Here is a 15,712-nt window from a genome sequence, read left to right as displayed (position 1 = left end):
TTATTTATTATTGGATCCCAAGTAGGTGATATCTTCCAGCCATCTTCTCTATTGAAATTAGGGTGTTTTTTAATCTCAATAGCCTCGCGAAACATCCTAGGTAGGAATTTGGATTCTTTAGCGAGGATCTGTGGTTGGTCAAATCTAATATAATGGCTGGAACCTTCAGCATGTTCGGCGACTGCAGACTTCGTTGAGCGGCGGTGTTTGACGTCAGCTATGTGTTCTTTAACGCGGGTCCCTATGCTTCGTTTGGTTTGACCGATGTAAGAGAGGCCGCAGTCACAATCTAGTTTGTATACTCCTGCATCTTGTAGAGGTATGTGACACTTGACAGATGGTAAGGACTGGCTAATCTTCTTGGGCGGCTTGAAGTATGTTTTAATTGAAGCTCGCTTCAGGATGTAACCAATCTTGTCAGTGACTCCTCTGACATATGGTAGTACAGCAGGCAAACGATCAACAGTGGCTGGCTTCACTCGGTTTCTGTGACGGGGCCGTGGAACTTGGAGCTTGTTGTCTCGCAGTACTTGCTTGACGTGTTGAAGCTCAGCGGCAAGGTGTCTGTCATCACAGAGTCCGTGTGCTCTCTGAAACAAAGATTTTCCCACGGTAGCTAACTGTTTAGGGTGGTGGTGAGATTCACCGTTTAAGTACCTATCTGTATGGGTCTTCTTTCGATACACGGTGTGATCAGACCATAAGTCACACCGTGTATCGAAAGAAGACCCATACAGATAGGTACTTAAACGGTGAATCTCACCACCACCCTAAACAGTTAGCTACCGTGGGAAAATCTTTGTTTCAGAGAGCACACGGACTCTGTGATGACAGACACCTTGCCGCTGAGCTTCAACACGTCAAGCAAGTACTGCGAGACAACAAGCTCCAAGTTCCACGGCCCCGTCACAGGCATAACATCTGACACCTACACATACATAAGTGATTCGCATGGCTCTAGAAGGTGGTTAGACCACTGTCTAGTAACGGAAAATGCCTGGAGTACTGTAACTAATATTAATGTTAAGTATGATGTATATTGGTCTGATCATTTCCCTCTAATATTAAGCTGTAATATCAATATGATTAGCCCTAAGATAGTACATAGTGTTAGAGTTCCTAATAAAATAGTGTGGGGTACTAGAGATACAAAACAAATTGAGCAGTATAATAAAATATGTAATAGTTTATTTAGAGATTTAGATTATCCGACTGAGTTTACTGGCTGTGATGGAAAGTTGTGCAATAATGTAGATCATAAAGTGATAATTAGTAATATGTATAATAATATTGTGAAAATACTGAGGGAGGGGGCGGTACGCAGTTATATTCTTCACAAAAAGAAACCCCGGGTAATAGGGTGGAATAAACATGTCCGTAGTGCTCATGACCAGGCCCGTATAGCTTATTTGACCTGGATTCAGTGTGGCAAACCCACTATTGGTCCAATCTATAATAATATGTGCGAAACAAAAAGGGTTTTTAAATCTAAAATAAAGTGGTGCCAGAATAATGAATTACAACTTCAGGTGGACATGTTAGCCACGCATCACAAAGCGAAAGATTTTAATAGTTTTTGGAAACTTACGAACAAACTTGTGCCAAAGAATAGTTTACCCGTGAGCATGAATGGTATTTGTGATCATAAAGGCATCTCTAATTTATTTAAGGACCAATTTATGGTACAGCCTCAGCCCTGTAACATCCAAGGGGCGCTTTCTTCAAAAAGACCTCGTGCTGATACTGTCATGTCCGACATGAATACTTTGGTTCGTGCGAAGGATATTGTAGCAATAATTAATGGTATGAAGAGAGGGAAGTCACCTGGGCATGACGGTCTCAGCATAGAGCATTTGAGGTTTGCTGGCAAACATCTTCCGCGAGTTTTGGCGATGTTTTATAATTTTTGTATCAGCCACTCATATCTCCCTGATGATTTAATGAAGACGGTTGTTGTACCAATCATCAAAAACAAAACAGGTGACGCCTCCGACGGGTCCAACTACAGGCCCATTTCGCTAGCTACTATCTTAGCGAAGGTGCTGGACAGTCTGCTTGATAAGCAATTGAATAAGCATATGTCATTAAGTGACGCTCAGTTTGGGTTTCAATCCAAACTATCTACTGAGACTGCTATTCTTTGCCCTCAAGCATACTGTTCAGTACTATACGAGCAGAAAAACGCCAGTATATGCCTGTTTTCTGGACCTGTCGAAGGCATTTGATTTAGTGTCATATGACAGACTATGGGAAAAGATGTTAGCAGAAACAACTGTGCCAGAGGTTACTATTAATCTGTTTAGGTATTGGTACAGCAATCAAATGAATGTTGTGAGGTGGGCAGACTCATATTCTGACGAGTATAGATTAGATTGCGGAGTCAGGCAGGGGGGTATAACCTCGCCAAAATTGTTTAATCTGTATATTAATGGGCTGATCGTTGAACTCAGCAAAGCCAATGTTGGGTGTTCCATCAATGGAAACACGACAAATAATATTAGCTACGCAGATGACATGGTTTTGCTGAGTCCTTCGATCAGTGCATTGAACAAATTGATTCGAATTTGTGAAGCATATGCGGCGGCTCATGGGCTCAAGTACAATATTAAAAAAAGTGAATTAATGCTTTTTAAAGCGGGCACTAAAAGTTATGACGTTCCACCAGTCCTACTTAATGGATCACCACTAACATGGGTCAAACAATTTAAGTACTTGGGTCACTGGGTCGTAGATAGTCTGAGTGATGATATGGATCTGGAGAGGGAACGTAGGGCACTGTCGGTTCGATGCAATATGCTGGCTCGTAGGTTTGCACGTTGTTCAAAACCAATTAAAAACACGCTATTCAAAGCGTACTGTCAATCTTTTTACACGTGCAGCCTATGGGTCAAGTATACGCAGAAGGCCTACAGTGCCTTACGGGTCCAGTATAATAACGGATACAGGATGCTGTTGGGTCTACCTCGCTTCTGCAGCGCTTCGGGGATGTTCGCAGAGGCTCGTATAGACGACTTTTTTGCCATAAGGCGAAAAAGAATTGCATCCCTATTGCGGCGGGTGAGGGATGGCGCTAACAGTTTTCTGGCCGTTGTATCTCAGGACATAAATAATGATATCATGAGGCACTGGATGGCTATACAAAAACCGTCGATTCTTGTTTTTAGCGTTAAGTGAGTTAATGTGTTCCTTAACAGTATTTAAATTGTATTTCTAAATATGGACTCTGGTTCGAAATAAAGATATTATTATTATTATTATTATTATTATTAAAAACCGAGTGAAGCCAGCCACTGTTGATCGTTTGCCTGCTGTACTACCATATGTCAGAGGAGTCACTGACAAGATTGGTTACATCCTGAAGCGAGCTTCAATTAAAACATACTTCAAGCCGCCCAAGAAGATTAGCCAGTCCTTACCATCTGTCAAGTGTCACATACCTCTACAAGATGCAGGAGTATACAAACTAGATTGTGACTGCGGCCTCTCTTACATCGGTCAAACCAAACGAAGCATAGGGACCCGCGTTAAAGAACACATAGCTGACGTCAAACACCGCCGCTCAACGAAGTCTGCAGTCGCCGAACATGCTGAAGGTTCCAGCCATTATATTAGATTTGACCAACCACAGATCCTCGCTAAAGAATCCAAATTCCTACCTAGGATGTTTCGCGAGGCTATTGAGATTAAAAAACACCCTAATTTCAATAGAGAAGATGGCTGGAAGATATCACCTACTTGGGATCCAATAATAAATAAACTCAAGGCCAAACCCAAGAGCAGCGCTGCAAGACATCAAGACACAGTGAGCTCATACTGCGTAGGTCGGACCACAAATAATTAATTAAAATATGAAGGTAGAACGAGCAACATCTTCTGTCAAGACGAACACCATCTCAGTCTGCCCGTGACCATGATACCTGCAAAGGTTTCGAAACGTCGGGAACTAAAATCTAAAATTAAACCGCGATAAAATCCGTAAAAGTAGTTTCATTTCAAGTTTACTCTAGTTAATATGGGAACATTAAGAGCAATATATCATTTTCGTTCAGCTTTAATCTTTTTGACAAATGAAGTGTCATGGCGGCTTTCCCGATGTCGCGACATCGGAATTGCTCATTGGAGTGCTTTCGGAGTTGCTAGGAACTCGTTAGGCACATTTTTTCTACCAGTTTCTTCATGATTTCAATCAACTTCCTCTTTTACTATATTTTATTCAGTCAGGTCGCTTAATTAAGACTCAGATACAACATCTTTGTTACATTCAAAACTTAAAAACTATCCTGGTTTACATTGTCATATCATTTAGTAAGACAGGTCTGTCGAAAATCGGGACTTTGCTGTTATTGAACAACACTCCCATAAAAGCTTTTAAACCAAACATGTTTTAATTGACACTTTAATGACCTCTAAACCAACACATCGACTAAAGTGGTTCAAAATTCTAAATTTCTCGATGCAACATACTTGTAACTGCGATATAGCTTCATACGGCAAATGCCAGCCAAAATAATCAACTGCAAATCATGTTTATTTTGAATACACAAACAATAGTCCAGTTACTATTATGCAGCTTATAAACAATCTATTGTCACAATATCTATTCATCATTAACTTATACGCATTCGCCTGAAATACTTCATTCAATGTGGACCACGGTCTCTGATGTTGTGAGGAAGACAATTCTATACAGCCACAATGAAGTTATCGTGAGCTTGCAACTAATCTACTGTGTACTGAAGATGATATATAGTGCTGTTAATATAGCAGTATGTTTCAAGCATCAGGTGAGTGAACATGGTTTTATTCCCACGTTTTTATAAACTCACTTTTCTTGTTTGTTTGTCGTACCGGTTTGATTTTTGTAACTCAATTTTGAGGCACTTCCCGATAAGCTAGCAGGCTGAAATTCAGGGTAGCTTCAAATCCGATGACGATAAAATTTACAACTATAAAACCGGCTTGACTGATTTTGATTAAACTTGAATGGAGTGTCATTTAAGAATGTGGGTTTTTAGATTTTTTTAATCAATAATTTTTTTTTTCGAAAATCATTTTTTGTGCATGTGACTTAAAGATTAAATTCCATGATGCGGAGTTATTAAAAAAAATCTTAGACAGCGTTTTCCATAGCGTTTGGTCTTTTCCTGACCTTAATCTTCGAACAATTGTAAAAAACAATATTCTTCTTTTTGTCATAATCAAAGAAAAGTTCACGCATTTATTACCTTTGTTAGCCCCTTAATTCTAAGTGCGCCTCATACATTCATACACTCCGTTGTACATTAGTCTCACAACTCCGTGAATATCTCTGCATCTGAACTATGACTGTGTTTGGACATGTGCCAGGGTAGCGCCGGTAAAACTCGCCTTTTTTCAATAGTAAAGCTTGTACACACTGTCTTTGTGTACGTCCTGTTGTTTAAATGTACAATTGCCTTTAAAGTACAATTGTAAACGGTAGTTTGTTGTAAGACATGCTAATTACTGTCGTGGATGGTTTAAGTTGCTAAAGTTACTTAGAATTTGCCTTTTTTGGAGGATATTTTTCGCTGTCCTCCTGGCTTACCGCTACGTTTTAAATTAATATTATTGAAAAGTGATGCCGCTGAGTGTTAAGCTGTCAAGTTTTCACAACCATAATAACTATCTATTATTTAAGACGTTGTGATAGACCCTTTAGAACTTACTCTTCAATTCTTATTTAATCACTAAAAAGGAAACAGCATACTCAACTTAATACACTATCTCTACTTATCAGTAACTGTATTTAAACCTACATAAGTCTAAAGTTCCTCCATTTTCAGTCAGCCCATCCGTTATTTCTCCCAACATTCTGCCCTGGCCTTACTCACAGCATCACACACTCACGTTTATCGCCAGTTTATTGGTCACCGGTACTCGCTCGGGTTATATCCTCCGTTAACGATGTCGAACACGTCGTACGACAGAACACTGATTTTATTCTGAAGATACGAGTAAAAATGTGGGTAATTTAAATGGATATTTACGAGACTGAAATCGACGTGATTGCTAAACATCTTCTATCGAAAAGGGTTAGGTATGGCTAATACTATAACGTACTTGTATATATAACATATATTTGAGCAGGGAACTTTATTTATTTTCGATCTCAGATAAGGCCGAATTGTGGACAATATTAATAATACCAAATAAGTTTCAATAAAAATATTTACCTGAGTGGTGGGTGAAAAGTGGTGTCTACTTGCTTTTTTATAAGCCATCATCTTATTTTCTATCTCCCAATACATAATGCTGAAAGAAAACTATTTTCAAAAACTGAAACTGTTTAAGTAGATACTAAAATACCAACAAAAAACACTACACAGAAAGCCAATTCCATTCTACAAGTTCCAACTCGGTCTCAAAATTACGGCTAAAGTTTTGTTAATAAAGAAAAAACATTACTGTATCCAGTATTGTAAGGCTTAATTAAAATTAAGTATTGGCATTATTAAATGAATTTATTGTTCCGAAAATTTTATGATAAACGTGCCTGTTGCTGAAGTTGGAATTTGGACTTTATGACACAGTTCAGTAAATGTTTTTCTCCTTGCGTAATATTGGAAAATGCTGCGACAGTTTAAGCAAAGAAACAATTACTTTTAATAACGTTTACTTGTTTTTTATGACTCATAAATCCAATTAAAATTAACTGAATGGCCGATCAAAATTAAGAAAATTTGAATTAAAAAAGAACTTAGCGAAGAGAAAAGTCAGATTTTCTTCCTTTTTGTTGTCACTTACGCACTTACATACTCGATTTGTTTAGGTATCTAACAAAGCAATCTTGATATGATTTTTTTCAATAGTTTTTCTGAAATAACTCTTTATTATATCTGAAAATGCAAGGTATTATAGAGTCCAAATTGTGTTAGTTTATAAACTTTCGGTTCTGACCGTACATACCTAGATAAAACTTGTATCTTCTCCACTGCAATAAAGAGAACAACCCAATTTTAGTGAAGAACACTCATGTCGGTTGAAGTGGTTGTTTTAACAGCTTTTTTATTAAATACTAGGTGGTCTTAGTTCTGGCGAGGTGCCAACGATTCTGTTTTGTTTTTATTTCGTAGCAAGCTTTGGTTCCCGGCTTTTAATGTACCATTTCACTGTCACCGTTATGCTGTCAAGTTATTAATGAACTATTGAGTGTAATCTTTTGATTCGTTGTTTTGTTTATTTACTTGGAGTTTAGTTGAACCAAATTTATTTAAACATTTATCTCTGCTTACACTTTACAGTCTTTTTATTTACAATAATGAAGGAAACCAATTTCTGCTAACGGACCTTTCATTCCTTCTCTTTTTATTTAAGGATACACAATAAAGACAAGTGTCGGGCTAAACATAGAAATCACTCTCAAGTCTGCTTTAAAATCTGAACTTTAACAACACGGGTGATGATCTCGAAGCTTCTAAAACGAATTATCTCTTCTTTCAAGAAGATGATATATTGACGGCAAATTAATATTACCTACAGTTAGCAATAATTTAATTGGTTGCGTTTTTAATAAAAAAAATACTGTTAGGTTCTTCTGTTTGATATGAGTTTAAAAATAGTGGATGATATCTCTTTTCAGTTGTAATAATTGCCGTCACTTCAAACTATAAGAGAAAATGAATAGAGAGTGCGCTCCTGCAGTAATAATCCCACTTGAACCATTGTATAGGACATTACCCTTTATTACAATATCCTGTTTTCTTCTGGATTATATAAAGGGTTTAGTACAGTTTTCTGTCCTTTGGGGAACATTGGTATATAATAAACATTATGACACATTTCTAGATTCTAAGTTCATGAATGTGTTTTGTCGAGACAAAATCTAGGTTTTACCTCCCCTTGGGAAGGCATTAAGTGAATATAACTGTTTTTGGTATTCACATAGGATATAGTTAACACTTCCTTAATGGATTAAGTAAGAATGTGTATAACATTACAAAGAAATATGCTTCTGATTATGGAAAAATAGGTTCTATATATTCTGTTCTTGTAGCAATGGCTTCAGCAGATCAATTTGATCCATATTCGTGAAGTTATAACGCGTAACGTGATAAGACTACAAATACGTAATGAATTAAACGAAAAATAAATGTTAAAAGTCTCGTTTCATTTGTCTATTTTCATAAAGGATAGCGTCAATCGCCAAAAGAACAGCAATGAGGTTGATGACTTGTTCTGAAATAAAACAAAACACGACTAACACTCGAAGTCTTCAGCAGCCTCGGTTTGAGCTTACACGCTAAATCAAAGTACGGTAATAATAACTTCTAGACTGTTGAAACTCCGGCCGAAGTTACGTGTTCCTAAGTTAGAGAAACGTGTTTATCCGTTTATCCAGACAGTGAAAGTTTATACGCGAACGTGTACGAACATAATTTTAGGATTTACTCGGATTTAGGAACAGCCATACGATCTCGAATAAGCCAGTGTATTGAGGATGTACTTATACGGACTGTTTATTGTGAACTTTTGTGTAATACTTCTTCACGCTGTTCGTATTTTCTTAGCAGTTAAGTTGATGTTTACAAATGTTTAAATTATTCAGTCGGTCTAACACACAGCACTTATAATACTTTGCGTATAAGTAGTGTTTTTGCTACGAATCATCAACACGAAGCATCATCAACATTCAAATTAGGACGTTTTTTATTTACGTAGAGAAGTAATTTAAAATATATCTTATTACGCGGTAGTATTGCAAAGCGCATATCACTTTCGAAGTGACAAACAAAGACTTAATACCACGCTTGCTTCTAGAAATGTAAAAGAGGATTTCAGAATCCTTATGAAATCAACCAAGAAGAGCACAGTCTCCACACAACTCGAGCCTTGTTTATTCTTCGATTCCGAGGCGATATCCGAGGATTGTTTATTCTTCACCAGTCACCGCTTGTTATCTTCAAGCGATATAATTTACGACACTAACTCCTGTACTACTATCTAAAACTATGCTCCTGCCAGTGTATAAGCGAGATGGAACTTCACACCACGCATAGTGCTGTCACGCTTTAACACCAAAAACAGTTTTGTTTTAAAAGCTCATGGTAGGTCTCCTGTTCGTTCACTTCATAATTTTAGTACGCCCCATGTCTCAGCCTTTAGTTTCAGTAATCTCATAAATAATATAACCTCAAAGAGACGTGACGTGAGGATAATGTTTATGATCCTTATTTTGGATTTTCGTTGTACATTGCTTTATTTGGTTGTGTGTCACCAAACTAACTGTGGTTTAAATTCGTCTATTTCTCACTTTAACAACTGCCTCTTAGGTACTAATTCTTCTTACTAAGTGATTTCAGCATCAGTTTCATTCAAGTTAGTCCACCAAAGGTCAACTAGATGTTATGTAATTTTATTTCAGATTCTTATTAATACGAATTATAACTGACAAAAATGTAGTGTATAATCATGTACTGAAACGAACAATCAAACATCTGACCGATTGAAATCGACTCCAAAGAACAATCGATTGGTTTCGATCGATTGTTCTCTTTTATGACACGCTCCGATTATTCGTTTGTTAGCTGACTAAACAATAAACATGCCTAAAATAATTAGGTACTTCTGTACTCTCTTTGAAAATGAGAGTCCATTGTGGTTTATTAAATGATTTACAAATCGAATGAGAAAGAACAATATGCCCAGCTCAAACGTGGTGTGAGAATGATCAAGTTAGATCCTTAGATCTGAACTTGGCAAAACTGTCGAAATTATAATTATAACCTTTATAATTTGAATTTTATCTTTCATGAAAGGGCACAGCTTGTTAAATTAATATAATATACATAATTAAAAAGTACTTAGCAATACTTGTGACGTCACAAAACAATCTGTCGATTTGTATAATATCGAATGTGTATTTATATACACCACTAGTACTTAATTACGAATAAGTATTGCTTATAGTAAAATTGTTCCTATTTCTCCCCTACATCATTATTAGGCCCTGTTTCGTATCCATATGTTAACATGACGCATCGTGCGAAAAGGTCAGCTGTTTATAAAATATGTACGAAAATTATACGTATAACAATCTCTATTGTAGGTATGTAACACGAATATCCAAGGCTAGGTACTTAATGACAAAAAGTGTTTTGTTTTGTTTTTTCTTAAATTTAATTGCTTCTAATCAGCGCGATCTTAAGAGAGTCAAAGGAGCCGTATTGAGATAAACTGTCGTGCGTCGCCGACGCCCAGCTGATGCACAGGGTTGGCACGTAGATAAACTGAAAAAATAATCGTTTATTATAAATTGAACTTTGTATATTTATATTCTCTTGTTTCTCTTGTATAGGTAACCTTTTTAAATATTTTTGTTAAAACTTCATACTGGAGTTTCAATTACAGAGCTTGTCTCCTGAAGACCAGAACCCAAATATTAGAAAAAAAAAATATCCTAGAATGCTTCCAGCAAAATTCCAACTTATTTAATTTAATAAAACTTTTTACGCCATTTTTTTTTATTCATTAAAAAAACTCACACGTCAAAACTAGAACACCGCTATTGTTCCGAAAATGTATGACGCATGAATTTTAAACAAAACCCACTCGTCATCTTTCACAGAACAGTTAACAGGTAACAGTGGTACAAGGTAACAGCCCTAGGCAACGTTTGCGAACACATTACGCGTCCCTTCACCCACGCGCATCGGCGCCGGCTAGGCGAACAAGCTTTAATATTAGAAAGAGTTTAATGCTTTATGTTTCACTTCCCTTTATGGATTAGTGTGAAGATTATTCATATTCTCATCTTGGTTTATTTGCGTGAATTCCTTTTAGGTTTGCGCCCGTGTATATTCGGAACTCAAACCCATTCCCCAGGTCTAAAAGTTATTCTATCTGCGCATAGTATGATACTTTAAGGAAAGTCGTAGTTTTGAAACTGTATGGATATACATACGATAGAGTTCCAAATGAGATGGATGGATTATGTGAAGCACGAAATAATCAAAGTGGATCTAAGTATGGAGATGACAGCTGAAAGAGAGCTATGGAGGATGGTGCAGCACCGGCTCCCAAGTAATCAGGCATAAGGGCCTAAAGATAAATTTTAATGTATATTTAAAAAAAAAAAAGTTTGTTTGACAACACCTCAGCCGCGATAACTCGTGATCTTTTGTGCGATCCCAAATATGTTTGTGAGACCACCTTCAAACGATAAAATACATTAATAGGTGATTTAATTGAGCGTTTACAAATTGAAATTCATTCTAAGCACATATTCTTTTTGAATAGGCATGCCTATTGCTTTTTAAAGCCGTTTCCTCTCGACAGCCAGTGAGGGCTAAGAAAACAGTCGATTCTGACTCTGTCGATGGCAATTTTAAGATTTGAAGTGGTACATAGGAGGCCATTTGAAATTATAAATTAAAATTTTAAGGGAAAATTTTGTACATGCTCTTCAAAGCGGTCTTAAGTACTTCTTGGGCCTATATAAACATATATAATTAATCTTAACTCAATAACCCATGCTTCCGTCACAACCTAATTATTCGTTGACCTGACGCAACATGCGTGCCGACAAGACGGGTTAATTGATTCTCGGTCGTCGGAACATGTGAAGCTTTGAAATCAGCGGAATTCACGTATAAGCTTACTTCTAATTAAACTTCCTGATTTAAAAAAATAATACGTGCTACTCATAATACATCCTACTGCTGGGCACAGGCCTTTCCGTACAGAATTGGTTTGAGCATTGATCGACACGCTAGATGACTGCGGGTTCTTAGTTTACCTCGTAAATCCATCAAAGGTTCTAAGTTTATTTCTTGCTTAAGAATCTCAGGTTACCAATAGTAAAAAGTTTGTATCGTTCTCATTTTGGTTTTGTGCATCAAGAGTTTTTGTTTTTCAATTTATAAATTTCTTATAATTTGGAGCTTGTGACCCGAACAGAAGATTAATTATTCTCTACACTTTTCAACATCCTTATAGAATAGTTCCATTACATTTTTCATAATATTTTTCCGTTTTAGCATTTTCTCAGAAAATTCCCCTACATGTTTGCTTTCAGCAGATGCCTTAAGCACGTTAGAGCCCCACCTTAGCACGAAGCAAGCTGAAAGGAGGTAGTTTTAATTAAATTTCCACGTCGGTCGTTCCCGGCTGTTTACTGAGGGCCAGTTAACTAAACGAAAGTCTTTGTGGAGGAAACTTGACCAGGGTAGGAATATTGTTTGTTTTTAATTTAAATTCTAAAGCTTGCGTGAGATGCGGTGAAACACAAATAGATTACATAGATATTATATTTCAGTGTTAGACACATTACCTTCTGACTAGAATTTGCTGTATCATTAAGTGGTGTCCGATTTTCTAACGTCTAATCCTGAAAACGCTTCATATTGATCAAATATGTCAAAATCATCATTACGCTTTTAACTAACTGTATATGGACATTTTCCGATAAAATCACAAGCATATATAATTTCATTAAAGTAATAGACAAATATTTGTCCAGTAACCCATCAAAGTAACGCAGTCGTTCGCGAATAAAACCACTCTACCACCTTGACATAGAGTTTAAAATTCCATGTGTATCTGGTTTCTATGGATTAAACAATATCCCTTCACATGAGTCAGCGTGTAACAAAGAGGGTGCAACATTCCCTACCCTACTTTTAAGGGTTGACTTTGACTCATTAATCGATATTTTTGCTCCAAATATTATAATGTCTACCCATATAGGGTACCATTGTTGCCAAAATGGTTTTGGATGTAATCCAGGGTAACCCTGACCTTTTTGCTATAATTTTTGGCACAAATATTGGAATGATATGTAACGCTTCAAACAATGGAGAGAAAGTTGGTTCTGGTTGTATGCAAATATTGTATAAGCCATAAATAAAGAAAAGTGATTTAACTTCGAGTTTAAAAACTTCAGGTCATAACACTATTGAAACTAGATGCGAGTCAATGGCCTTGCCTTTACTGGACCACGTGACCAATCTACACAACATTAATGATATTTCTAACAGCCTTAACACATACCTATAAAATTAAACTAGATCTCCTTCCAAACAGGATTTGTCCAGATAGTGCACTGCTATCAACAAACTAATTGATCACTTAAATTGGTGTTGCGTACGGTATAAAAATAAAACATTTTACATCCAGTTCGTGAAATTTCATGGCAATTACTTCACAATATATCAGTTTCCCTTTGTAGATAACACGTGTTATGTTACAAACTCCTTTTATGTGCAGTGCAGCCAACTGCCCGTGATAAAGCCCACCCATTCGTGCTAATAAGACCCTTTGGTAGAATCGGTAGCGATTCTACTGTCCGATGCGTCGATAATTACCTTTTGCTGTTAAAATGTATCTTTTATGCCTTTTAATAGTTCATTAATTTTGTAGCCAGTAACAGTAATGTTCTGTTTGATTTTTAATTGGTATCGCAAAACGTAATAGGTGATAAAATATGTGGAAGAGTGTGAATATTTTTTTTCATAAAATCGAAAAGACTTAGTTCATGTTTCAATATTCCGCTGGTACTCTTTTGCATGAGAAAACAGAAAACAAAAAAATGACACCAAGCTAAGCTTGCACGAACATTGAGCTAAGAACTCTTGTTTCTTCTTTTCTTGCTACTTTCATACTATTTTGCATACCATAGGCTTTAATTTTTTCATCATCAATCATTCAAAAGTACCATTACATATAGGTACCTACCCCAATCTATATCTACAACTAAAATTCCTCCTAGAATGTCTACATTATCGGAAGAAAAACTTTATAAAGATGCATCGGAGACTGTCGCAATGACGACGTGCCCCAGATTACCCATTCTGGAGAGTTTCCAACGTGCAATTGATACCGGGTGAAATATACCTTACATAGAGGATTTCAATAAAACATCTCGAAAGGAAACAGTTTCGATTTGTGTCGACATCTTTTCTGCATTCGCGATTTTATGCGAGAAAGCTCTGCTTTTGCGTTTTGTTTGAAGCTTCTTTCTTTGGGAGCTAGTAAATATATAACTATTTTATAGTTAATCCTGTACAACGAAGTCGTTGGATAAGGGCATATGGTCCTTCCCAAATAGGGCAAAAGGTCTCACAAAGCTTCTATTTTTTTAGTTATACTTAATTAAAATATCCCTCTACAAATGTGGATGAAACATCTCAAAGTGATAACGTAAGACGGTGAGGAAAAAAATGGACGGATCTCTCGTAATACTGTCTTTACAAGCTAACAAAATTCTTCAGTAAGCATCCCTGTAGATCAAAGATTCCATCACATAGGTACAAAATGAACAAAAGAACTCCGTCCACCAATTCCATGTTGGCACGAGATCTGGTGTTTTCAAGGCTGCAGTCGCCTTGAAGAGCCATCCTCGAGAATCTGGACTACATCCAAAATTTGTCATGGTGTTCCCATAAAGTCTAGCTAGTACTATGTACCTAACATCAGAACAACAAAAAAAAATAGAACTTTCGACCTTATCCCGTTGTAATAAAGAAGTTATTGTCAGTTTGATGTCTTTGGTACCTAGTCTGAAAGTATAATCTGTAGAATGTATAGACAGAATATCGTCGCGTCGCAGTGCAATAAAAATGAGGAACTTTTGTTGTGGCCCTTTCCACGTCTTCCCGTTTTAATCTTCTATGATTTATTATATTGAAGCATTTAACTTTATTTTTTAACTTTATTGGTTGAAGCTTTTAATTTGATTATTATGGATAAGAGCGCATAAATGTCTTTGAGCTCACAATTATCGAAGTTGTTATCTTAATCTTCTTTAAACAAGTGCGAGTTGACCTCGCATGAAGAGGGTTCCGTACGATGTTACCTATCATGTTTTTGGAGTTAAAAAATATGTTCTCCCACACATTCCACCTGCAAATGTAAGTTGGTACGCACAATATTGAGTGATTTACCATGTTATTTTAATATCATGGACTTCTATGAGGAGAAAACTAATGTCTGTATTTTTTTAAAAATTTTAGGTTCAGTAGTTTCGGAGATAAGGGGGGGGGGATGGTCAATTTTCGTCTATTTTCTTGAATAACTTGGAAGCTATTTATTTTAAAATTACAAAAGTAATACATTTAAGATCTTCTCAACAAGACCTTTCATTTGATATGCCACACGATGCAGTTTTCAAATATATTTTTTTTAATTTTCCCCTTCCCCCCCAATAATGACCCCCCATATACAGATTTCATCTGCTCACGTCACACTTCTGTGTTTGGGTCGCAGGAATTGATATGTGTACCAAATTTCAACTTAATCGGTCTAATAGATTCGGAGATAATTGACTGTAAGCGACGGACGGACAGACACACGAGTGATCCCATAAGGGTTCCATTTTTGTATTCAGACGTACGGAACCCTAAAAAGAAAAATCCTATACCAAAAACTTATCATATTATGTTGTAGAATAAAAAAAAATCTCGATGAAACAAACAAGAATCTATTTTCTCTTCCGTTTGATAAACAGGCCAAATCGCTACATCAAAGTTCAGACGACAGCTATTACCATACATAGCCATTATCATATCTAAACAAGTCTGGATTTCTGGTACATTCTACATAGCGTTCTCTACAGAAATATTTTATTCAGCTTCCAGATTACTTTCTGTAGTTAAAGTTTCCATATGGGACAACATCATCAACAAAATAAATCTCTTCCAGTGTAATAAATTCCATCAGCATTTTAAGTTAGAAATTATGACCTCTACAGTTGACA

The 15,712-nt window shown here is 36.5% G+C and overlaps 1 protein-coding gene across 2 annotated transcripts in view; it reads left to right on the top strand.

Moving 5' to 3' along the window:
* The first annotated feature begins 4,328 nt into the window (after positions 1-4,328).
* LOC113503688 (uncharacterized protein CG43867) overlaps positions 4,329-15,712 on the top strand; it is a 47,445-nt gene continuing 36,061 nt past the window's right edge. Inside the window, exon 1 of one of the 2 annotated variants that reach the window (XM_026885748.1) lies at positions 4,329-4,784. In XM_026885748.1, the coding sequence (XP_026741549.1) occupies positions 4,644-4,784 (141 nt within the window). In that variant the 5' untranslated portion in view covers positions 4,329-4,643. The remainder of the gene's footprint in view (positions 4,785-15,712) is intronic. The other variant, XM_026885750.1, reaches the window with a different exon arrangement.

This window comes from Trichoplusia ni, chromosome 20, assembly GCF_003590095.1.
Source record: "Trichoplusia ni isolate ovarian cell line Hi5 chromosome 20, tn1, whole genome shotgun sequence".
In the NCBI taxonomy this organism is placed as follows: domain Eukaryota; kingdom Metazoa; phylum Arthropoda; class Insecta; order Lepidoptera; family Noctuidae; genus Trichoplusia; species Trichoplusia ni.
Note: the sequence above shows the minus strand (reverse complement) of the source record. Positions and strands in the feature narration are given on the sequence as shown.